Source organism: Nomascus leucogenys, chromosome 9, assembly GCF_006542625.1.
Source record: "Nomascus leucogenys isolate Asia chromosome 9, Asia_NLE_v1, whole genome shotgun sequence".
NCBI classification, from domain to species: Eukaryota; Metazoa; Chordata; class Mammalia; order Primates; family Hylobatidae; genus Nomascus; species Nomascus leucogenys.
In genome coordinates this window covers 98,350,274-98,370,355 of record NC_044389.1, presented here as the reverse complement: position 1 = coordinate 98,370,355, position 20,082 = coordinate 98,350,274, and the positions used below count along the sequence as shown (strand labels likewise).

General features: G+C 39.2%; 1 protein-coding gene across 1 annotated transcript in view; it reads right to left on the bottom strand.

The window, feature by feature from the left end:
• The window catches only part of CUBN (cubilin), a 301,694-nt gene that overhangs the window by 78,486 nt on the left and 203,126 nt on the right, over positions 1–20,082 (bottom strand). Inside the window, exons 42-48 of the mRNA XM_003257683.2 lie at positions 17,361–17,551; positions 17,017–17,200; positions 11,780–11,954; positions 10,434–10,612; positions 7,339–7,548; positions 6,548–6,688; positions 5,304–5,485 (exon numbers count right to left, since the gene is read on the bottom strand). Coding sequence (XP_003257731.2) covers positions 5,304–5,485; positions 6,548–6,688; positions 7,339–7,548; positions 10,434–10,612; positions 11,780–11,954; positions 17,017–17,200; positions 17,361–17,551 — 1,262 coding nt within the window. The remainder of the gene's footprint in view (positions 1–5,303; positions 5,486–6,547; positions 6,689–7,338; positions 7,549–10,433; positions 10,613–11,779; positions 11,955–17,016; positions 17,201–17,360; positions 17,552–20,082) is intronic.

The following is a 20,082-nucleotide window of genomic DNA, read 5'->3' as shown; positions in this document are numbered from 1 at the left end:
TTTCAATTTTCCTACTTATTTGAATTTCTAAGAATGGATTATTATTGACTCTAAAATATTAAATAATAACTGTAGTCATTCACATAGTTACAATAATTGGCAAACTATTCTTCCAGTGCTTTACAAAATCAAATGAATTTGCATGCCTGGTTTTCACAGTTCAAAAAAAATCTAGATGAAATAACTGAATAATAATTCATTGACTGAACGATTGATATTCCCATTTCTAAAAGGATTTGAATGACTCAAGTTTAGAAATAATGACTCAGACTATGGCACTAACAGTTATGCAGAAGGAGAATGCACTCCACAGCAAAAGATGTCATCTCTTTAAATTTACTATAATTAATGAAATTTAGCTCTCTGGGGGCTTCTGGTGTAAAGTGTCTTCCGGCTCACTGGACCAGGAGAAGAGCTTGCTATCATTACTGAGCAGACAAATATGCCAGTCTTTGCTTATCATCCACTCAGCCTGTCTTATCCAATCAACACAACACCCTCCCAGGCAGATAACAGTATCCTTGTTTTCCAGATTATGATACCAGAATCCAAAAAGATGATGTAATTTGCTGAAGTTCAAATAACTAGTAATAATAGAACTGGGATTCAAACCATCCCTCTGATTCCAAACCATGAAGTTATGCATCAAGAAACAGACGAGGAAAAATATTTCTATAATGCTGAAAGCAGGAATGGGCACCACATTGCTGGAATCAAAAGGGATTAGAACCAACTATAAGGTTAATGGGACATGTTGGAAAGTGTGATCAATGGCTGTTATCCTGCCTCTGAGTCGGCCTTTGGCATAGAATCACAATGACTGAACATGTTGTAGTCATCCATTTATCACATGGACTTCTGCTGTTAGAAGCAACCAGAATGCAATTCCCATCGTTGTCCTCTAATCCCTTTTGTACTCAGAAACTACAACTCTCAGAGTACAAATGGATAGGAAGCAGGCACGTGAGATTTAGGATTTGCTATGAGCAGGGACAAAATCAGACACAGGTCTTATTTTAGGACACACTTGGTGGCATAGCTTTTCATTTTCTCTATCTGTACAGAGAGTCAGATAGGCAGGTGGGTTTAGAGAAATTTTAGGCTCAGTCCAGCTGGATAAGGTATTAGTCAGGAAGCAGTGCAATGAAAGTTAAAGCTGCCTCCTCTGCACCAGCAGATCTTCTTCTTTCTTCTTCACTCTTTTCTTTTTTTCTTTCTTCTTCTCCTTCTCCTTTTCTCTTTCTCCCTCTCCTTCTCATTCTCCTCCTCCTTCTCTTTCTCCTTCTTCTACTTCTTTTCTTCTTTTCTCCTTCTCCGTTTTCTTGTTCTTTTTTTCTCCTTCCCCTTCTCATTCTTCTCCTTCTCCCTCTCTTCTCCCTCTTCTTCTTCTCCCTCTTCTCCACCTCCTTCTCCTTCTCTTTCTTCTTCTTCCTCTTTCATCTTTCTTCTTCCTCTTTCATCTTTCTTCTTCCTCTTTTCGGCAAGTTCTCAATCAAATAGAGTGGGGGCAAAGGCCGAACCACATGCCCTTGTTTGGATCAGAGTAAAGAGGAACCAAAATAAACATTGAACACATAAAAATATATTTCAAAAAAAGGAATGTGGACATTATACTAAAGATTCAGAAAAAAAATTAATTCTAAAAGTGATTCGTTGCTGGAGTTTTAACCTCCCCAAGAGAAAATACCTGTGGATATGTCATTTGTAGGTTTGTAGGTTTCCCTAATTAAAGTCAGGGCCCCCTCATGCATACAGAGATGCCAGTCATCCTTTCGGTAATTCATTCTTAAATATGAATGAGTAGCCAAGGATCAGCAGACATTTAGGGAAGTGACTTATGTAAAAGGCAGAGACCAATGTTAGTAAACAGGAGACAGGAACATGAAGAAAACTGACCCCAAATAAACAACACAAAACTTCAAAATTATTATTAATATATTCATATATATATTAATATAGCAAACATATAAAATATTTAAATACATACTTTTCAAAGATTGATGGTAAAATAAAGATAATTTCAGGTATACCATTTTTCAAAAAATTTATTGCCCTTGCCCATTTCCTTGGGGAGCTACAAGAGGGTATGCCTCACCGAAACAGGAAATTAACCAAGAAAGGGACGTGCATAGCATCACAAAGCCAGCTTTCTAGCCCAGGAGAAGAATGAAAGAACTTGCACATTTGATGACAAAGGGAAATTCTGAAATGACAGCTAGCATCAGGCTTGCAGCTGATGTACAAAGCTCAAGGAAGGATATTACTGAGGAAAATAAATGGAACTGAAATGTTTTACTACAGATGGTAAAGATGCACACCCAGGGTGGAGTGGGTGTGGAAGAATTGGTGATCAATGCATAAAACCCAAGAAAATATAAAGAGGACACAATTACTATTCCTTAGGAAAACAGGCTGGGCACGGTGGCTCACGCTTGTAATCCCAGCACTTTGGGAGGCCGAGGCGGGCGGATCACAAGGTCAGGAGATCGAGACCACAGTGAAACCCCGTCTCTACTAAAAATACAAAAAAATTAGCCAGGCATGGTGGCAGGCACCTGTAGTCCCAGCTACTCGGGAGGCTGAGGCAGGAGAATGGCATGAACCCGGGAGGTGGAGCTTGCAGTGAGCCGAGATCATGCCACTGCAGTCCAGCCTGGGTGACAGAGTGAGACTCCGTCTCAAAAAAAAAAAAAAAAAAAAAAAAAAAAAGGAAAACAAAAGCAAATGTTGCCATAGTACTCTACTTGGCTCAGTTGTGAATGGTGTTTACATAATCATAGTAATGTCAACTGAATGACAATTTAAGCAAAAGCTGTGACATGTATTTTGGGAGACAATTGGGAAAGTATATAAACTGTGCATACCCCATGTGTGTTTGTGGTGGCAGAGGGGTAATTCTCATCTTCTAGAGTAGGATGTGGATAGATACTGTCCAAAAAAAGCAAGGAGTTGTAGAATAGGAATATTATTTAGAAATAATGACATAAAACCAACCAGCAGTAGCTGCAAGAGTTATAAGTTGATAATTAAGGGATAGGGAGATGACAAGTAAGATCTGCTTTGGAATTTGTGGTTGTGGCTATAACTTTTATATTTATTTGAGATCTAAAACTATGACTGTTCATATTCTCTTTCCTAAAGGACATGTGAATACTCTGCTTGTAAAATTCCTAATAATCATTATATTCAGTATGATTTAAACTATGAAAATAATTTCAAAGGTAAAAAACAACTGTTAGCATATGCATCAACACTTTAGTAACAGATGAGTAGAATTAAAAATATCTTTATATTTTTTATTTTCTGAGCTCTCCAAATATTGCTCAATAAGCATCCATCATATTTATAACCAGAAAAATAGACTAAAATCAGAATTCGAGTGGATTTATATCACATGATTACAAGTACATTAAGTATGCTTTGCCAAGAAGAGATGAGAAAAATGAATCAAAATATGGTACAGTGGGAGTGGTTAGTATTTTTTCTACTTCATCTTTGTTTATATAATTCAATCAATAATAGGAAAAGAAGTTTCTTTATAATAAACAACCTTAGTCCAAAATTTCCTTGCTCTCAAATAAAAGAAAACACACTTGGTTTCTTATTTTCAAGATCTGAAACACAACAGTTGAGTCCATCAGATATTAGAACTTGGAAATAAAATCTGAAGGTTGAATGAGACCATTTTACAGCAATACAAAGTGGTCAAAAGATACAAAGATATTTCATATTTTTGAAATTCACTACCCAACAGGAGACAATTAAACTGAAAACAAAAGTGGCTTGTTATAAAAGGGATAATGATAGTACCTCTACTCTCCATTCATTCAACAATTATTTATCTCTATTATGTACAGGCACTGGGGATTCAGTGAATCCCCAGCAGTGAATGAAACTATGGCTCGACCTCAAGGAGCTTACATTCTAGTGGGGGAAGCAGACAATAAACTGATGAACAAATCAAAATGATGTATGGCAGCAGGTGTGAAGTGCTGTAAAACAACATGGCAGAGAAGGGTCAGGCCAGGGTGGGGTCTGTAATATAAGGTACTTAGACCTTATGGATTAAAAGGCATTAGAGCAGAGATCCCAATGAAGTGAGGGTGTGGAGCAGGCCACCATCTGGGGAGGGGCATTCCAGATGAAGGCAACAGCCGGATGGGGAGCATCTCAGCACATTCAGGGAATGGAATGGAGGCCAGGTGGCTGGATCCCAGAGAGCAAAGAAGAGAGGAGTTTGAGATAAGACAAACAGGTAGAAGAGGATGGGGCAGCAGATAACGTCAGCCAAGTGGGCCACAGGTGCAGTTTGGGATTTTCCTCTGAGTGAAATGAGAAGCCATTAGAGGATTTTCAAAGGGAGCAACGTGATCCGATTGAGGTTTAAAACCATCACATGCTGCTGTGTTGAGAATGTAGGGAGATGAGAATGGAACCAGGGGGACCAGGTGGAACTTCCTAAAATAATCCAAGTGAACGGTGGGAGTGGTAGTAGTAGATAAGATGAGAAATAGTTCAATTGTGGATATTTTTAAAGATGCACCCGATGGGACTTGCTTATAGATGCCATATAGGGTGTGAGAGGAAGGATTCTAAAATAGACATCAAGACTTTTGACCCAAGCAACCAGAAGTTTGGAATTATTTACTGAGATAACAAACACTGCAGAAGGGGCAAGTTGGGTGGAGAAATTTACTAATATTAATCCAATCTACCCATCTACACACACATATGTGCGCATAGTACTTTACAGTTAACAATCTATTTGTTATTTACACTCAGGGATCTCATTTGCTTTCTTTCACTGCAGGAAGCTGAGATTGCTGAGGGCACATCTGAAACCACTGGAGGCTGGCGACATGGAGGTCATGTAGCAGTGCTCTCCCACCAAGAGTCCCTCTGCACCCCTGGAGAGAGCAGTGATTATGCAGGACCACCCACCTGCTCAGAACTTTTGTGGTGGTTTGTGCTGTGACTCTGGTACCATTCAGCTAGCTATGTGCTGCTGTAGGCTTAGCTTCCCACAGCCTCCCCAGTTTTGCCATTTGTCATGATCATTCACTCTTAAAATTTATTCTATGACCCTGATGCACAGAGTGATAGCTGATAGTCTCTTAAAACAACTTTTACAATTATTTTTACAGGTTACTGTGATTTTGTTCCCTCAACAATACTTAGAATTTGTCTGAGTTATAGTTGCATAGATGGCAATTTTCCTGACCTAGTTTTCTGACTATGATTTATGGGTCAGTAAACTCTTTAAACAATGGAATATAACATCTCAGGCGGCAGGGAACACTTACTATCACATGCTCATTGTTGCAGGACGGATGAGTGGCCAGCCTCAGGTTGTTAAACGTTAGGGTGATCTGCCTTCCCTCCGGGGCAGTGATTCTCCACTCGCAGATCCGGCCACGAGCATTTGGGTTCGGGTAGTTGGGAGAAGTAAATGTTCCAGTAGAGCCCTGAAGATCCCCACCACACTCTGATGTGGGGGAGAAAAAGCCAAGAAAACTTCCAATCAAATCAAAATGTTTCCTTCCATCAGGAAAGCTCTCAAAATTCAGGTATTTAAAAATAATCCTTCTAGATAAAATTATTCTCCATATTTATTTATGTGCATGAGGATTTTAGTGAACATATACATTCACTTTTTATCTCTATTAATATTTAACCCTGCCTTACATGGATGATAGTCCACAGGCAGCAATTTAGTTATCATCATGGCCCAAGAAATGAGAGACAAATGAATGTAATGAACTTAAGAATAAGGAAAATCGGGCCAGGCGCAGTGGTTCACACTTGCAGCACTTTGAGAGGCCGAGGCAGGCAGATCACAAGGCCAGGAGTTCAAGAACAGCCTGACCAACATGATGAAACCCCATCTCTACTAAAAATACAAAAATTAGCTGGGCGTTGTGGCGTGCACCTGTAATCTCAGCTACTCAGGAGCCTGAGGCAGGAGAATTGCTTGAACCTGGGAGGCAGAGGTTGCAGTGAGCTGATATCATGCCATTGCACTCCAGCCTGGACAAAAGAGTGAGACACTGTCTCAAAAAAAAAAAAAAAAAGAATGAAAGAAAAGAAAAAAAAATCAAGAAAATTGGCCACGAGTGGTGGCTCACACCTGTAACCCCAACACTTTGGGAGGTCAAGGCAAGACCCCACATTTATAAAAAAAAAAAAAAGAGGAAAATCAGAAAGTGAATGTTAAGTACCCAGTTTTTCTGAACAAGATCTTTATTTTATCTGAGTTTGTTGGGTTTGCAGTAAGACAAATTCTGAGTAACTACAGGATTCTCTCAAGGTGGGCATTACAGCATGACTCTCATCCTCTTATTATATCTCTCGTGATACTAGTTATTTTCCCTTACAGCATTGATCACAGCTGTGATTTTTCGTTTATCACGGTGACTTTTTGATTAAGGTCCAAGAAAATAGGGGTCATGTTTGGTTCTGTTTTTCAAATATTTTAACACCAGTGGCTAGCATAGTGTCTGTCCAATGCAGGTGCTCAATGTTGTGTTGAATGAATCAATGAACTCACCTTCCATACTGGATTCAAATCGCAGTCTGAATCCTGAGGCAGTCAGAGAGCCGTCTGTGACAAACCTGACCACAGCAGTATTGCTAGGAGTGTCTACGCTGTCAGGAATGGTGTTTCCACAGTATCTGCCCAAGATGTTTCCTGTGAGAGACAAATAATTAAATATACATGTCCAAGTGATCGATTTCTTTTAACCTCTATTCAAGGTGTTCTGCGTGTACAAAGAAAATAATAAAAAACAAGACCCTGCCTATGAAGAAACATTAATCTCTGTCAAGACAACAGGAAAACATGAATAAAAATGAACATATTCAAATACATGAAGAAGTGAAAAAAATGCAACCAATTAGGGGAAGGATATCTCAGCACAATGAGGAAGGCTTGCTCATTTGGTTGAAAAAATGATCTGAGATAAAAGAGTGACAAGTATCTGCCTTATGCTACCACTAGGAGACATGCATGATCCCTTCCCCGTCTCAAGCTATAGAACACCCCTCAAATAACAGCATGTGGCAAAGGGATGTCTCAGCAGCAAGAGGTGCCTTCCCACTACTGTTGCTCTCCCCAAGTGGCCTCCAGGGTGGGCTATATGACACCTGGGTTCTGGGCATCCATTGTTAATGGTAGAATTGAGGGAGAGAATCACCAGTACTGCCCAAAGCTCATTAGTCTGCACTTCTCTGCAGAGTATAGACATGCTTTTGCCTTTCTTGGAAGGGAAGAAACTTCAGAGGCTGAATAAGTACCTGTGAAAATAAACACCCAAAAGAGAGCAGATATATTTTACTAACCAGAGGTATGATTGTCCCAGATCTCCACGAAGTCTTTTTCACAGCCAGAAGAATTCTGAAGGTTAAAATCTTCAAAAGAGATGGTGAGATAGTGTCCAGAGAGCCCCTGGAGATACCACTCACAGAATAAGTTGTCTCTATATGGAAGTGTTGGATGTCCAATGCTTTCAACAACACCACTTTGCCCTGTTACTCTTCCCCCACACTGAGCTGCAAAAAATAAAAATAAATAAATATAAGAAAGCAAGCAAGCAAGCAAGATTGATTCTATTACAAATTTTTTCTTCATTTCACCAGCACATTTGAAAACTTTTAGGTGCCAAGTGACTCTGAATTGAAGTTTTTAAAATTCTGAAAATGGTTAGTGCTTTCCTCATTATTTGAATTCTACCGTTGATGTAAACAGAAATGATACCACAAGTCCAATCCAATAATGGGAAACAGAAGATGATGACTAAAGGGAATATTCTGTAATGTCACATTAATTCTTTTGGGACAGTATGTAAGAGCTAATAGTTGCAAGTAAGTTTCATCTCAAGAACCAACTGATAGGCTGATCTGGCCTGCCTAGTACCCTGTGTTGGTCCTAAAGACTGAACCCAAGCTCAGCTGGAAGGGGTACTGTGGGGACACCTGCCATTTCTAGTTTTACTCTCAACTAAACAGTTCACTACAGTAACTGATATCTCAGGGCCTTGAAAATTACTATTCAATTATGTCTTATTAGCTGGGTTTGATAGCTAATTGAATTATATGCAGCTTGACTCAGGATATAACGTGATCTATGGTGTAGTTAAACATTGTTACCACTAGGCTTTCTGAACTTTCGCTGTATTAAATATTTGTTTGGTTTGTGTCTAAACCTATTAGATACCAAATTATGTGCTATTGTGACCATATTATAGTGAATCTTCAACAAGCAAAGTTACCGCTCATTTTTTAAATAAGGAAATCAAAATGCTGAAGAGGCATATTTGCTTTCTTTTTTCTTTTTCTTTTTTTTTTTTTGAGACAGAGTCTTGCTCTGTCACCCAGCCTAGAGTGCAGTGGTGCAATCTCGGCTCACTGCAACCTCCACCTCCTGCGGTTCAAGCAATTCTCTGCCTCAGCCTCCTGAGTAGTAGGAATTACAGGTGCTCACCACCATGCCTGGCTAATTTTTGTATTTTTAGTGGAGACAGGGTTTCACCATCTTGGCCAGGCTGGTCTTGAACTCCTGACCTCATGATCCACCTGCCTTGGCGTCCCAAAGTGCTAGGATTACAAGCATGAGCCACCATGCCCCACTGACATGTTTGCTTTTTATCCAGTGACTGATTTGGCACTAGAGACTCAGAGAAAAAAAAAGGTTAATTATTTTATATATGATGAGGAATTCAAAGACACTGTTCTAAATATAGTTACCTGGTTCTTAAACGGTTTTATTACTTAAAGTAATAAACATACTGCAGTTCTTCCTTTTCCTTGGGGGATACATTCCAAGACCCCCAGTGAGTGCCTAAAACCTCAGATAGTACCAAACCCTATACAGACATATAGACTATTTTTTTCTCTATATGTGTACCTATGATAAAGTTTACTGTATAAATTAGACATAAGAGATTAACAACAATAACTAATAATAAAATAGAAGAATCATAACAGTATACTGTAAGAAAAGTTATGTAAATGTGGTCTCTCAAAATATCTTGGTGTACTGTACTCACCTATTTTGGGGCCTCTGTTTACCAAGGGCATTGAAACCATGGAACATGAAACCATGGATAAGAGAGAACTACTGTATTTCATAGTAAGCTGAAGAAACAGGAGTTTGATTTAACTACATATATTTCTTCACAAATAAGTTAGAGAAAATATAAAATATTCAAGTTTACTAAGATTACTTTTTTAAATGAAAATTAAAAGAGAAATTAAAGTTGATTAATGACTGTGGTTTCAAACATTTACACTCCTTACTTATTTCTAGCATTAAAATATTTTTAAAATTAGGCAAATAGAAAGACTTATTTTTAAAAGGTCATGGTTTTTAAAAAAGTTTTAACATATTCATTCTATAATAACTCTTATTTAATATAAAAATGTTTCCCAGGGTTTTTATAGTTTTGTGTTTTACAGTTAAGTCTTTACTCCATCTTGAATTAATTTTTGTATATGATATAAGGAAGGGGTCCAGTTTCAATCTTCTGCATACTGCTGGCCACTTCTCCCAGCATCATTTATTGGATAGGGAATCTTTTCCCTGTTGCTCGCTTTTGTCAGCTTTGTTGAAGATCAGATGCCTGTAGGTGTGAGACCTTATTTCTGAGCTCTCTTTTCCATTCTATTGGTCTATGTGTCTATTTTTGTACCAGTACCATGCTGTTTTGGTTACTGTAGCCCTGTAGTATAGTTTCAAGTCAGGTATTGTGATGCCTCTAGCTTTGTTCTTTTTGTTTAGGATTGCCTTGGTTATTTGTGTTCTTTTTGGGGTCCATATGAGTTTTAAAATAGTTTTTTTCTAGTTCTGTAAAGAATGTCGTAATAGTTTGATAGGAATCACATTGAATCTGTAAATTTTGGGGAGCAGTATGGCCATTTTAATAATATTGATTCTTCCTATCCATGAGCACGGAATTTTTTTTCATTTGATAGGGTGGAGGGTGGGAGAAGGGAGACGAGCAGAAAAAATAACTATTAGGTACTAGGCTTAGTGCTTGGCTGATGAAATAATCTCTACAATAAACCCCCAAGAACGAATTTACCTATATAACAAATCTGTACATGTACCCCTGAACCTAAAATAAAAGTTTTTTTTTTTTTGAGACAGAGTCTCGCTCTGTCGCCCAGGCTGGACTGCAGTGGCGCGATCTCGGCTCACTGCAAGCTCCGCCTCCCGGGTTCAAGCCATTCTCCTGCCTCAGCCTCCCGAGTAGCTGGGACTACAGGCGCCCGCCACCACGCCTGCCTAATTTTTTGTATTTTTAGTAGAGACGGGGTTTCACCATGGTCTCGATCTCCAGACCTCGTGATCCGCCTGCCTCGGCCTCTCAAGTGCTGGGATTACAAGCGTGAGCCACCGCGCCCAGCCAAAATAAAAGTTTTAAAAAAATTATTACCTATAGAATACTTGGCCTTGAATCCCACATGTGTGGGGCTGTTGTCAGATCGAAATCTCAAATACATAACCTCTCCTGAGGACCACTGACTGCTGGGCAAATATGTCCCACAAAATTTGGAAAGTATTGGTGCATCTGAATCCACTCCATCCCGCAACTCAAGGTAGTTGGAAGTACAGCTGAAGTGGAAACAAAATTCTGTTAAATTTACATGGTCAAAGGCCTTATTTTGATAATGACAACTTCACTTACTTTCTTTGAAGATATTATTAAATCATCATTTCTTAGCATAAAAAACTATGATAGAATCAGCATAAGCCATGTCACTTTAAAATGCTGTATGATATTTTTCCTAATAATACATTCTTTTATTAGTAGCTGAAAAGACAGGTTTTACATGTTCTACATTCAAGAATATTTACTTCCCTTCCATATTCTGTATTGGTTTTACAAACATAAATGTTGCTTTCAAATTAATCCCTATGAATTTCAAAAAACAACAAATGTTTTGTTCCACACAATGATTTGATACATTTCACATGACAAAGATAAATTCTCTAACAGCTCTGTAATTGGGACTAATGGAGCGTCCCAACTGGAATTTTCTATATCCATAAAAGTAGATAAGCATGTACCTAATGTTTCTTCAGGAAGTCACATCAGCCAGTTAATGCTCCGTGAGTGGAAGAGTAGTATTAGACTCAGTGCCAGAAATAGCAACAAAAGATCTTATATCCAAGTTTTACACCACAGCTGCATTCAGGCAAATGTATACACACATTTGTTCAAGGAAAGAGGAAAATGTTTTTTACAATCTATATAGTTTTTCTTTCTCTTCAACATAGTAAGACTTACTCTCTGTTTTGTAATCCTTTCAGAACTCTTATTAAATAAAGACTGAGAAATTATACTGTGCATGCTTTAGTACTGTTCCGACACTGCTGACCCCTGGTGACACACCACACAAATTCCCATTTGTTAAACAGACATTTTATCATTTGTGACACCGAATATGAGGCTGGGCAAATAAATATTCATCTATCAGAAACACGATATATTTCCTGTGGGAGGAAGAATGGATAACATCAATCTCAAGTAGCCACGCTCAGTGTCCCTTGCAGGAAGTGTCTAGGGTCACAAGGGACAGTATCCATGTACATAACCAGCTCAGCTGATGGGAGAGTGGCTGGCCGACTGTGTTTTCAGGCCTGAGCCATTAAGAGTTTCCCATTTCCCCTGGATTTCCTTGCAGCATGTGCTACCGAAAGAAATGGACTGTTTTGAGACATGACAGTTAAAAAATACTAACTTTTGGTAGGAAAAAAATAAAAATGGAAGTGACATACTTGGGTGTTACTTCAATATCAAATTGATCTTCAAATTGCAGCTGTATGCGTGTTTCCGGTGGAGCCGCTAAGATCCAAATGCAATCAGCATGCGGGGGATAATTATCAGGGTGGTTGGGGGAGGTCACATACCCAGCAGAATCAGCATCATGGATGTAGACATTGCCCCCACAGGCTGTGAGCAAACACAGTTAAATCAGTCTACGATCTGGTGAAGGGGATGCAGTCAATGGCTACGAATCATCTTTTAAAGTTGACTTCTCTGTATTTTGTCTCCATTTCCTTTCATCTGTTATGATCCTCATTTTCTTTTCCAGCAAACAAATTCTCAATTTGCTATCAAGGGAGCTACCAGGTGTGACACTTTTTAATTTGCCAGACCATCTATCTATTCTCATTGGAAATTTCATTCTTTCTTAAAGCCAACCAAATGATTATGGCACATGGTGCATGGGGCAGAACATCACAGAAGCACGAATAAATATCCACCACTTCGATAAGCATGTAACTATGCTAGCAGTTACAGCTTCCCAATGAGCATTCAGTACAGCAGAATGATGCAGAGCTATAGTCTTGGTATATTTAAAAGACTAAGCAGATATATCTTTGCACAACTCTGGGAGCATTCATTCATTACATTTCTTCAGGATTTAGATACATTTGAGAAACAAGATCAATGGCATGAAACAATTTATAAGCCATGTTATGCCAGAGGATAAAGGAGCTTTTTAATATTTCTTTTCTAAAAAACCAAAGTATTATCACAAAATATTTTTCTATTATCAATAAATACTCTTTGGCATTTTCAACAAACAAACCAGATACGAGTAAAACTACTTACAATGCCAATGAAATTAACCTGTCCAATCACTTAGCCATACACATACTTGATCTGCTCAACTCTAGAACATTTATGTCCACTGTCACTCACCCACTTATAGTCACATCCTGAATTCTGTCAATACTTCCAACTCCCCCATCTCTGAAACTCTGAATTGCAAATCCCTTTGATGAGCTCCAACTCCCTTGCTTCGTGTCTTTCCTTCAAACTTCCCTTGCAAAATACCAACTCTGTGGTTGTGTTCAATTCAAGCCATTCATTCATGGAAATTGATGCCCCTTGCAAATATGTTCTCCTATCTCAACACCGCCAAGCAATTCACCCATTACTTTTCATATAAACTACAATGGCTGTTTGGAACTTTACTCCCTAAACCCTTGACTTTCCCCATTTCCTCTTGATTCTAAGCACATTACATTAGGCTCCACTTTACAAAGAAAGTAGAAGAAATCAGATGAGAATCCCTTCCATTTGTTACCCCTAATTTGTTACTATCCTCAATAAATTAATCTGCATCTCTATGCTCTATTTTTCCCTCTGTACATTAACTTCCTGTATCTCTGGATCAAGTTCCCATCGTATTGTCTCCTCCAGGATCCTGCTCTATTTAATCTCTCTCTCTATCTGTCTGTCTGTCTCTCTCTTTCTCTCTTTTCGCCCTTCCTTCTTCAACCCTATGAAAGCACTCATGTTCTCCCAAGTCACCTCACAGCTATATGCCCAAAGAACTTTTTAAATTCTTATTTTATGTCCACAGCATTTAACACGGTTGATCACATCGTCCTTCTTTACATTTTTGTCCCTTGGCTTCTGTGACACCAAGCTCTTCTCTTCCTTTTACTCTTCACATCATTCTTCCTCCGGCTGTTGGGCGCATCTCTCCAGGGCTTCCCTGACATTGCTGGAGGCCCTCAGGAATCCTCCTGTAAGCCTTTCATCTCACTCTGAATAATTCCCCAGTTTCTGTCATACATCCTCATGACTTAAATGATAAGCAGTCTGTTGATTATTCCCGTATTTACAGATTCAGTCTAGACCCCTGTTCTGACCTCGAGACTCCTGCTCCGACCACTTACTGGGCATCTCCAATGGAGGTAATTCAGAGATTTCAGACTGAACTTGTCTCAAATGAACACTCTCATTTGCTCGTCATCCAGAGCTCCATACCTGAGTCTGCTGATGACAGCATCAGCCCCTCTTCCTATGGACACTCTCTATCCACTCTTACTGCCTTATTTTTCTCCTTGATACCTTTCATCATATGGCATATTATATATTTTACTTATTTATTGTCTGCGTCTTAACACTAGAATTAGGCTCCATGAGGACATGGATTTTGTTTACTGCCACATCCCCGGAGCCTGATACAGTGTTTGTCCCATGGAAAGTTCTTAAATGTCTGTGGGAAGGATTGATCCACCCAGACAAAAACCTAACAACTGCTCCTAAGGTTCCTCCCACCCCTTCCCTCCTGCCTCACATCCAACTGACCTCCAAATTCACCCAATCCCGTATTTATGATATCTTTGATATGCCCTCTCTCCTACCTTCTTACTGCCATTGCCTTAGTTCAGGGAGTAATTTTTTTCCCTAAATTACTCTTTCATCTGGTCTCTCTCTCTGCAGTCTTCCCCGCCTCCAATGTTTTCGGTGTTGCAGCTACATTAGTGTTTTTAATCTGATCACATTGTTCAGGTTTTGGAGCAAAATCTTCCAATGCCTCCCATAACCTTTTGATTAACATCTTCACTAACTTAGGGTGGTATCCAGGGCCCTGAGCACAGTGATTCCTGCCTGCTTCATCACTATTATGCTTACCTCTTTTTGACTCTGTTCTCTAGCAGTAGTGAATTCTTTCAAATTATTGAATGTGACTTGTAACATTGAGACTTTCTACGCATTCACATCTTTTTATCACTGATGGGCAAATCTCACCATCCACTTCCCCTGGAGCCCTCTCTGATGTCCTGGGCTGAAGTAGATGTTTCTGTTCTGTGCATTCCTCTTTCTAGCACTTATTATACCATATACCACGTTCTTCTTTTTTCTTCCTTTGAGACAGGGTCTTGCTTTGTCACCTAGGCTGGAGTGCAGTGGTATGATCATGGCTCACTGCAGCCTCAACTTGCCAGGCTCAAGTGATCCTCCCAACTCAGCTTACTGAGCAGCTGAAACCACAGAAGTGCGCCACCATGTTCAGCTACTTTGAAAACTAAGGTCTTTCTATGTTGCCCAGGTTGTTCTCAAACTCCTAAGCTCAAGTGATCCTCCTGCCTTGGCTTCTCAAAGTGCGGGGATTACAGGCATGAACCACTGTGCCCAGCCTTATATCATGTTGTAATTGTGCCTTTGCTTGCCTGTCTCCTCTACCACACTGTGAACTCCTTGGCAGAACTCGGTGGTTTGCATGATGTGAAACACCTTGTAAATATTTGATTGATTAATTAATTAATAGGCCTATTAATCAGGTGAGAATAAAAGGCAACTACCACAGGGTCCTAGAAATCTCAATCAACCATAGCGAAGGAGTGTCTCTGGAGAAAAATGGTATAAAACTAGGTGATTTGATGTCGAAAAATGTTCACAAAAGGACCTAGGTTAAAGGCTGAGAAATGGGAGTGGCATGGAAATAGATATGGTGGGAAGATAGCCAGATAGATGTGGGAAGTAGAAGGCTGGCTATAGTTATGGAACATGGTTGAGTTGGTAAGTAGAGAGAAATAACAGTGATGCTGCTGTTTCAGGTTGCCAAGAACAGGTTGTGAAATCAAAAGACTTTTAAGTCTGATGTTAACAGCTGTCATAACAAGCTTCAAGAAAGACAGGGAGAAAGTAATGGCCATAACCATACTTGCATGAACAGTGAATCCACAAAGGAACAGAAGAGGCTCTTAGTGTATCTGAATTACCACTAAATGTTGACTTTAAAAATATAAATCAAACTGAGTCTATTGGCTGAGGATGGTGGCTCACTCCAGTAATCCTAGCACTTTGGGAAGCTGAGGCAGGTGGCTCACCTGAGCTCAGGAGTTCAAGACCAGCCTGGGAAACATGGTGAAATCCCATCTTTACCAAAAGTACAAAAATTAGCTGGGCACGACGGTGCATGCCTATAATCCCAGCTACTAGGGAGGATGGGTCAGGAAATCACTTGAGCCTGGGAGGCAGAGGTTGCAGTGAGCTGAGATCGTGCCACTGTACTCCAGACTGGGCGACAGAGAGACCCTGTCTCAAGAAAGAAAAAAAAGACTGAGTCTATTAGAAACAAAAACAGAAGAGTAGAGTTATGCAGGATGGGCTGACATCTACTCACTAGACTCAAGACACTGCTACTCTTGAAATGCTTTGGTACCAGGTGAAAACTGCCCATTCATGACTCAGCTGCAAAGCTCAGCATCAAGAGATGGAGGGATAAGAAGGTCCCAGCTTAGAAAGCAATGGTACAGGTGCCCACAGAGCTGCATTAAAGCTCCCTCCTTGTGCCAGAGCTCTGGGAAGTGACCAAAGCTCCTTCCCTGGTGTTTTGGACCTTACTCAAGCTATTCGCTTATTTTTGTGTGTCAGTTGGTGAAGACTCTTATTCATCTCTTTTACCAAAATAAAGAAACCATGTTGACTTTAAACCTCATACAATGTGCAATAAAACATATGATTTCATTTTTATATATATATAAATATACGAATCTGGGATTCAAGTCATAGGATCATTTTGAAATCTATATTATCTAAATTCAGGTGGGACAAAGCAAAAATTTATTATTATATTACTTTCTACTGACATTACTCCCTTTTTTTGAAGTGATGCCTATTTACTTACTTATTTATTCATTCAATTAAACATTACTAAAAAGCAAATGTCATCAAAATCAAATCATTACAGTAGAATTAAATGCAATTATAATCAAGTGTAATTAGTACAAGCAATTAAGGATATCATGTAATATATAATTAAATCAGTAATAATAGAATCAAAAAATTATGTGTTCTTTTAAAAACAGCATACAAATTATTATAAAATAAGGTAAATGTAAGTCTTATAATGTTTCTGTAACTAGAATTAACTTACAATTAGACATATTACAATGGAAAGGTCTAAGGAATTTCAGGGATCAAGAAGAATAGTTTATCTTATGGAAAATTTCACTTTGGTCACTAATTAGGTATGTGGCCTTAGAAAAGTCCAAGCCTCATTTTACTTATCTTTAAAATGGAAATAATGATACTTTACTTGAAAAGTAGTCACGATGAGATACTGAATGTATCAAATATAATAAGTACTTGAGAGTAGGTATTCTTATTAATTCTATTACTGTTAGTTCAGAAAAGAAAACTTTATATCAAAGAAGATCAAGCAATTGCAGGAAAAGTAGATATAATTCTCAGTAAAAATGCTTACCTAAACTCTTTGCCTCATATTTGATCTTAAATCCTTGCCCTTCATTACTGTGATCAGAAATAAACTGAACAAACATTTGATTATCCGAGGTGAACAGAGTTGATGAAGCATGACTGCCACAGAAATGACCATTTCCTCCAGGGCGTCCCAAGGGTGGAGAATAGATATCAGGACCATTTCTTAGCTGGAAAGACAAATTAAAATTGCATCAACTCCTTTACATTGCAAAAGAAGGAGTACGTAATTCTTATCCATTTATGTCCCAGGAGAGAAAAATCATCATTTTGTTTTCTGAATGAAGTCTATGGAAAATGTAATTAGAAAGGGTAGCAAGCAAGACCTACCACCAAGTAATCCCCCTGGTTGCAAGAAGAATCTCCATTTGGAATCTGGAAAGGTTGTTCAAAATGGACAGCAATGGTCAGGCCACTTTGGACCAGGACGTGCCAAGAACAGTTGAGGTTGGATGGGTAAGTCTCCGGATACTTGGGGGACGTGATGATCCCTCTGTCTGCATGCAAATAGCCACCGCAGCCTTCCCACAAAGAAACAAAGGTCGGTTATTTAAATAGCATTGGCAGCTGGATTTTTATGCTTTCTTAGTTTTCTTGGGGGGTTTTCAAAGGGAGGCAATAAAAGTGCTTCAAAATAAAGCCAGAGTGCAGGAAATGATGATGATAACAAGCATGTATTGAGCGCATGCTATTGGCTACTCAGTTTGTGGTGGTCGTTGAGATCTGGGATACAGAGGTAAGTAATCAAGACAAATTACCTGCTTTCATAAAAATTTCTTTATAGATGGGAAGACATACAATAAACAAATACATGATATGTGAGATGGTGATAAATTCTATAAAGAAAAATGGATGAGAAGAGGGAGAAGGGTACTTTATTGTTATTAGAGTTAAGTTAGAAAAGCCACGTCATTGGAGTAACATCTTAGCAGAGACATGAATGAAATGAAGGATCAAGCCAGATGGTTATGGAGGAGAAAATATTCCAGTTCAGGAAACAGTTAGTGTAAAGGCTTGATGTGTTAGAGGTACATCATGGAAGTCAGAATGGATGAGGCAGAATGAGAGATTCCAAAGGTAGCATGGCTAGGTCATGAAGGAAACTGAAAAGGCTTATTCTGAGTAAGAAGAGGGGCCGGGCGTGGTAGCTCACGCCTGTAATCCCAGCACTATGGGAGGCCAAGGCGGGTGGATCACGAGGTCAGGAGATCGAGACCACGGTGAAACCCCATCTCTACTAAAAATACAAAAAAAAATTAGCCGGGCACGGTGGTGGGCGCCTGTAGTCCCAGCTACTGGGGAGGCTGAGGCAGGAGAATGGCGTGAACCCAAGAGGCGGAGCTTGCAGTGAGCCGAGATCACGCCACTGCACTCCAGCCTGGGCAACAGAGCAAGACTCTGTCTTAAAAAAAAAAAAAAAAAAAAAAGAGGAAGACGTTGAAGGGTTTTGGGGATCAGAATGGCATGATCTCACTTAAGTTTGAAAATATCACTCTATGTGCAGTCCTTAGACTGTAAGGGGTGGAGGACAGGGAAGGGCAGGAGCAGAGTGTCCAATAAGGAGGGGACCGCCTGAGGCCAAGGAGAGATGATAGGTGCATGGGCTAGGCTGGTAGCAACAGAAATGGAGAGGCGTGGTTGGAATCTAGATACATTATGAGGGTAGAGCCAGTGTGATTTGTTGATGGTTAAGTGTGAGACAAACAGAAAAGTCAAAAATAACATCAAGATTTTTGACTTAAATAATGAGAAAAATGTACTTTCCATTTGCTAAGATTATGAGGAGTGTAGAATTGGGGGGTGGTGGCATGGAAAAGGGTGGGAATAAAGTGTTCAACTTTCAAAGGCGAAATTTTTTTGTTATCTATCTATCTATCTATCTATCATCTATTTATCTATCTATCTAATTGGGATCCAAGTGGTTTTTCGTTACATGGATGAATTGCATACTGGTGAAGTCTAGATTTTAGTGCACTGGTTCCCTGACTAGTATACATTACACCCAATATGTAGTTTTTTATCCCTCATACCCCACTCATCCTCCCCACTTCTGAGTCTCCAAAGTCCATTATACCACTCACAGGTTAAATTTGAAATACATTCTAGACCGGGAGCTGCCAAGTATGTATATATACATAGATACACATACATATTTATATATATTATATACATATATAAACACACATATACATACACATATAAATGAATTACAATGGTTCTACCCTTTCTATATACATACATATATATATACATGTATGTATGTATAATGAGTTGTGATACATATTAATATATACATGACAGTGAGAGGGCAGGAGATAAAGGAAGAGGATGAAAGGAGGAGGCATTAATTCTCCAGTTGTCAGGGACTAGAAGCTCACCAGTAAGGGCAGACATCTCACACAGCTAGTTAAATTGTAGAGGTGAAAATGCATCTTAGGGCTAGTTCCAAAGCCCATGCTCTTAAGCCACTATGCAGCCTGCCTCCCTTGAGCGTGAGGAACACAACTTATCTTCAGTTGCTCCCTACTTTATAAAAGGTATATATAAGCAAGGAGGAAATATTAGATTAATTTTTAATGTTAGATTGAGAATCTACTTTAAAATTATGTTTTTCGATTGAAAACATGAGAATCTTTCACTCTTCCTTGGACTACTTTATTACTTTTCATTTAGTTTGGATTTAAGGCTGTTACTGGACTTCACATGTCAAGTTTGAAAAGTCTCAATCATACTGTGCATGATGGTATCCCATATATGGTGCCCACTTTTGACTCACCAAATTCATATTTCAAGAGCAACAAACTCTTCCTGCCAACCCTCAGATGGATGACTTCAACCATGTAATTATGAGGATAAATGATGATGCTTTGCTCCTTTGATGAGTGATGGATATGAGCTGTGCTCTATCTAGTTCCAGCCCTCAGCTAGGCTGAAAAATTGCTTTAAAGCTCTCTCTCATGCATTCCCTGGACACACCACCTTTGGAGCGAAGATGCCCCACCAGAGACCTGAAGGCAGCACACTTTTGTACGACTTGGCCCCAGTGCTTTGG